Genomic DNA, 4,961 nt, shown 5'->3' with positions numbered 1-4,961 from the left:
AAGGGTGCAACAATGAGTGAATGGAATCCCAAAATCTCTGTAGATGTTCACTGAAATGAAAAATAAACAACCTAAATTTAAAAAAAAAAGAAGGTCCCATTCATCTATTTTATCTTCTGGTTGTAAATTTTTCGGGATGCTTGGAGGACTCTTTGTGTTGTGGATTAGGACTGCTGGGGTTCTTCCAAGCTTTTCTTGAATGAAGTTTATAGTCCTTGGTTTTTTATTTACATCTGTTTTTAAAATAAAATTTTTATTTAAAAAAAAACCTATTCACCTAAGGGAGCTCTGGTGGCCTAGTGGCAAGAAGCTACACTGCAATCCCAGATATGCCTGGTTCGAATCCACCAGATGCTCTGCTGGAGAAGGAGGGACAATCTCCTCCTGTACCAGTCAGATCTGATTTGACGGTACAATGCACAAAAAATAATAAAATTTAAAAAATTTTTTAAAAAACCACAAACCTATTCACCTGAGAAGGAAACCCGTTAATGAGCCCTGAAGAAAGGAAGGGAAGGGAAAAAAGTGATGAAGTGGGATATATTTCTAAACCAAGGAATCACTATTCAGACCTTCTGCTGAGGGCTGAGCTCTCAATAGAGAACATGAGGGTTCACCATCTAACAGAGAAAGATGCTTAAACAACAACGTTAAGAACATGAAAACAACTGCAGGAATCTCTAACTTAGCCAGGGAACATGAAAAGCGTCCAAGTGTAGCTGAACACGAGCAGAAACTTCTCAAGAGGAGAATAACCACACTTACCATTGATAAAAACAAACTCCAACTCATTGCCTTTGTGTCAGAACTGACTCATACATAGCTGACCCTCCAGCAGTTTTTCAGAAGCTGTAAGTTACAAGGAAGGAGATTGTCCACCTTTCTCCCTCAAAGCAGCTGGTAGGTTTGAACTACCTGCCATTGGGTTGGCAGCCCAACTCTCTACTGACTAAACCACCAAAGCTCCTTTTGTTAGCTGTAATTGACAGCTCATACTACTGAGTTCTATGCACCTGGGGGAGGCACACACTGTGCTGGAACTAAATGGTTAACAGTTCAAACCACACCCACCACCTCCAGCAGCACTCAGAAGAAATGCCTGAATGCTCTGCTTCTGAAAAGATTATAGCCCAAAAAAATCCCTGTGGAGCAGTGGAGGCCACCTTGAGTCAATACTGGACAGCACGGTATGAACCAAGAATTCTACATGATTCTCTTTCCTTTTCACTTGATCCTCCTAACAGTTCCAGGCAGTGCACTATTATCATCAACCTCTGTTTCAATGGGGTCCCCGAGTCTCACACAAGTTAAGTAGCCCACATTCACAAAGCTCACAAATGAACCCAGAGTCCCAGCTTTTCACCACTTCTTACTCCAAACACATGGAGGGGCAGGGGAGAGACTAAAACAACTTCCAGGAGCTCAATGTAACTGAGTATCTCTGCAGAATTTATATTTTTATTTTTTTTCTCTGCAGAATTTTAAGAGAGGAAATACCATAATCAAGATGGGTCAGATCAGTAAGGTCTTGGAGCCTTTCTTCTTATTATAAAAGTCCAGCGGAGTCAGGAATGGTTGTGATCTGATCGTTCTAACACCAGAGAGAAGCAATAGAGGTCAGGTTGGAAGGTACCGCTGAGTTGCAGGCTAGTTAAGGAAGATGTCGGAGGGAAGAGGAGAAGAGGTATTGGAGATATTCATAAAAACAAAACTGACCATCTGGACGTGCGTGCGGACGGACAGCGGGAGGAGGCAGCCCCGCCCCGCCCGGCGCCCCTCTCCTCCAGCGCCCGCTCACCTTCGCGGTGCGGATCAGGCGCTTGGCCACGTCCAGGTCGCCCTGGTGGTTCTGGCCGATCTCGGCAATGATGAAACACGGGTGCTGCCCGCCCACCCAGCGCCCAGGACACAGTTCCAGCTCCAGAGGCATCGCGGCGGTCGCACCCTGCCCGCTTCTGTGCGGGAGCCACCGCCTAGGGGCCCTTTGGTTGGCAGCTCAGCTGGGTCTGCACCGCCACGTCAGCCCGCGTCGGCCGCGCAGCCAATCCCCAGACCCCATCTTCCTTACCACAGCCAATCGGGAGAAGGGGCGGAGCGTCCGCGGGACAGCTAGCCGGAAGGCCAGGCCTGACTGGCTGAGCGCGCGACTCCTAGAATCGTGGCCGCCAGACCCCGTGAGGTCCCTGCGGGAGCCTGTGAACCGTCCGCTTGTCCCGGTTCAGTGCAGTTCCAGCTCACCTGGCCGTGCAGACTGCGCGTCGCAGTGCTAATGGAAACAACTCACATTCTTGGGTTAAGTTTAAAAAACTAATTCAAGTTTCTGCCAATCAGTCCCCTCCCTCTTTGATCATGCATTTTTTCTGAACATTGTTTTCCTTTTTCTTTGAAACTAGGAAATATAGCTCCTATATCGTCCAGTTCTTTGAGGTCAAAGATCAGTTATGAGACCCAGTAACCTAGTGGCAAGAAGCTGCGCTGCAATCCCAAATGCCTGCAGTTCATATCCCAACAGTTGCCCTGTGATAGAAGGATGGGCACTCTCCTCCCGTGTGATTAACTAAACTGCTCCACTCGACGGCAATCAACAACGACTCTCTCTCTCGTTGTTGATTGCCATCGAGTTAAGGTTGACTCAGTGACTGAGCAAAAGACCTAATGCCTTTCCATAGCTATCATTGTTTCTTCGAGTTCATAAGGTTTCCAGAGGCATGTGGTTTAGGAAGTGGATGCAGTCCTGCTTCCCGACTTGTTTTACAACTGGGAGTTCCACCAAACACTGTCCACAATGGAAAACCATTCTGATATTTGATATCCCCATGGCACAAGGCTCCGCATCACAGAAAACCCTCATATAGCACATTGACAAAGAGTGCTGTGTAAAGTGGAAGAATGTTCCTCCAGATATAACAGCACTAGTCTCATTTAGCAGTGGTTCAGCGTTGTCAAGTCAAATATGACTCAGAGTAGCACAAAAGACCTGAACTCTCTTCTATAATTAACATCATTTCTGTACATTTAAAAGAGAGTTTGTAGAGTTTTCAGAGGCTCCTAGATTAGGAAGTGGATGCAACTCCTGCCTCCCACATGAATCAATCGGGAAGCTTATCCAAACACTGTACATAATGGGTAACCATTATGGTATTTGACACCACTATGGGATAGTGTTCAGAATCACCACAACGACAAGTTGTTCAGTACAGCAAATAGACAAATGATTGCTGTGTCTTTTAAAGAATATTCTTCTAAAATTAATAAATTTGGCCCAAGGGCCCTCCAGGATTTTAAATCCACACCCTCGAGCAGGGCTCCGCCCTTACCCTTAGTCTAAGGCTCAAGGGCCACCGACTTTGGGGGGGGGGGTGTAAAGAACAGTAACACATCACAAAAAGGACCCCAGAAACTTCCCTTTCCTGACTGCCATCAAGACAAAACAACCATCAAGACAGCTGCCAGCCACCAGTCGACTTCCAGAGTGGAGGGAGACTTCAAGTCTTCAGGCCGTAGGCCAGCCCACAGACCCATCTCCTCATCAATGTGTGGAATTACTATTTTACATATATGTATATATATACATATATATATGTATATGTATATATATATATATACACACACACACACTCACATACATACATATATATATATTCTCACTCTAATATATATATGCTGTTGTTGTTGTGTACCATCGACTCAGAACTGACCCACAGTTGACCCTCCAGCTGGTTTTCAGAGGCATTTAATCACATGGGAGGAGAGTGCCCATCCTCCCATGGAGCATCCTTCTCCCATGGATTTAAACGATGTGCCTCTGGGATTGCAGCACAACTTCTTACCACTAGACCACAAGAGCTGATAGATAGATGATAGATAGATAGATAGATAGATAGATAGATAGATAGATAGATAGATATAGTACAACATATACAAATACAGAAATACAAATGTTCACAACTATACCTATCTAAGGGAACTCTGGTGTGTCAGTTTTGTAAACTTATACGTATCCAAATACATGTGAGACTGAGCTACTGGACTTGAAAGCTAAGGGCCACATTCCCAGGAAACATCTAGGACAATTGATATAACAAGTTCCTGGGAGGGAAAAAAAAAACAAGTTCCTAATTTTCTGCATCATCCTAGTTTGGTGAGTGGTATCTGGGGGTTTAAAAGTTTCTGAGGAGTCATCTGTGATACAGCTGTTGGCCTGTTACCATCTGGAGCAAAGGAGAGTGAAGGAAACCATAGACTCAAGGAAGCAATTAGTCCACAGGACAATGACCCGCAGAAACCACAGCCTCCTATGGCCCAAGGCTGGAAATGAGCAATGCCCTGTAACACTATCAGTTGCTCTATCAAGGAACACAATAAAAGGGCCAGGTTAGAACTGGGGGAAATGTAAAACAAACTTAAATTCCTAAAAAAAAAGAAAAAACAAAAGACCACACCTCAGATTTCCTCTACTGAAAGAGACTGGTGGAACCCCCAAGACTATTGCCCTAAGATGTCATTTTAGCCTGGCAGTTTCAGAGGGTTTGGCGAAATAATAGATTAACTTTAAACTTTTTGTTAGTGTGTATACAAGTGAATTGGAATAGACCCTCCAGCTGACCTTCCAGTGGGTTTTCAGAGGCAATAAATCACATGGGAGGAGACTACCCATTCTTCTCCCTCCCAAGGATTCAAACCATTTGCCTGAGGAATTACAGTGCAGTTCCTTCCCACTAAACCACCAGAGTTCTTGGTCTAGTTGGTAGGGAGCTGCCTTGGTAACCCAAAGGTGGTGTCCTAGATGGCAGTTTGAATCCACCAGTTTGAATGTTCTTCCTGGAGAAAGATGGACACTCTGGTCCCCTGTGATTTATCCTCTCTGAAAACCTGCTGGAGGCAGGAAGTAGCTAAGAGAATACGCCGTCCCCTTTTCCTTATGACTCAGGGTGAAGTCTCTCTCAGGGAGGAGTGATAGG

The 4,961-nt window shown here is 45.1% G+C and overlaps 1 protein-coding gene across 1 annotated transcript in view; it reads right to left on the bottom strand.

Moving 5' to 3' along the window:
• Positions 1–1,935, bottom strand: part of NANS (N-acetylneuraminic acid synthase) — a 27,957-nt gene extending 26,022 nt beyond the window's left edge. Inside the window, exon 1 of the mRNA XM_006886872.1 lies at positions 1,799–1,935. Coding sequence (XP_006886934.1) covers positions 1,799–1,930 — 132 coding nt within the window. The 5' untranslated portion in view covers positions 1,931–1,935. The remainder of the gene's footprint in view (positions 1–1,798) is intronic.
• Between the last annotated feature and the right edge of the window lie 3,026 nt (positions 1,936–4,961).

Source organism: Elephantulus edwardii, unplaced genomic scaffold, assembly GCF_000299155.1.
Source record: "Elephantulus edwardii isolate Elephantulus edwardi_28Jun2011 unplaced genomic scaffold, EleEdw1.0 scaffold00052, whole genome shotgun sequence".
Taxonomy (NCBI): Eukaryota; Metazoa; Chordata; class Mammalia; order Macroscelidea; family Macroscelididae; genus Elephantulus; species Elephantulus edwardii.
Note: the sequence above shows the minus strand (reverse complement) of the source record. Positions and strands in the feature narration are given on the sequence as shown.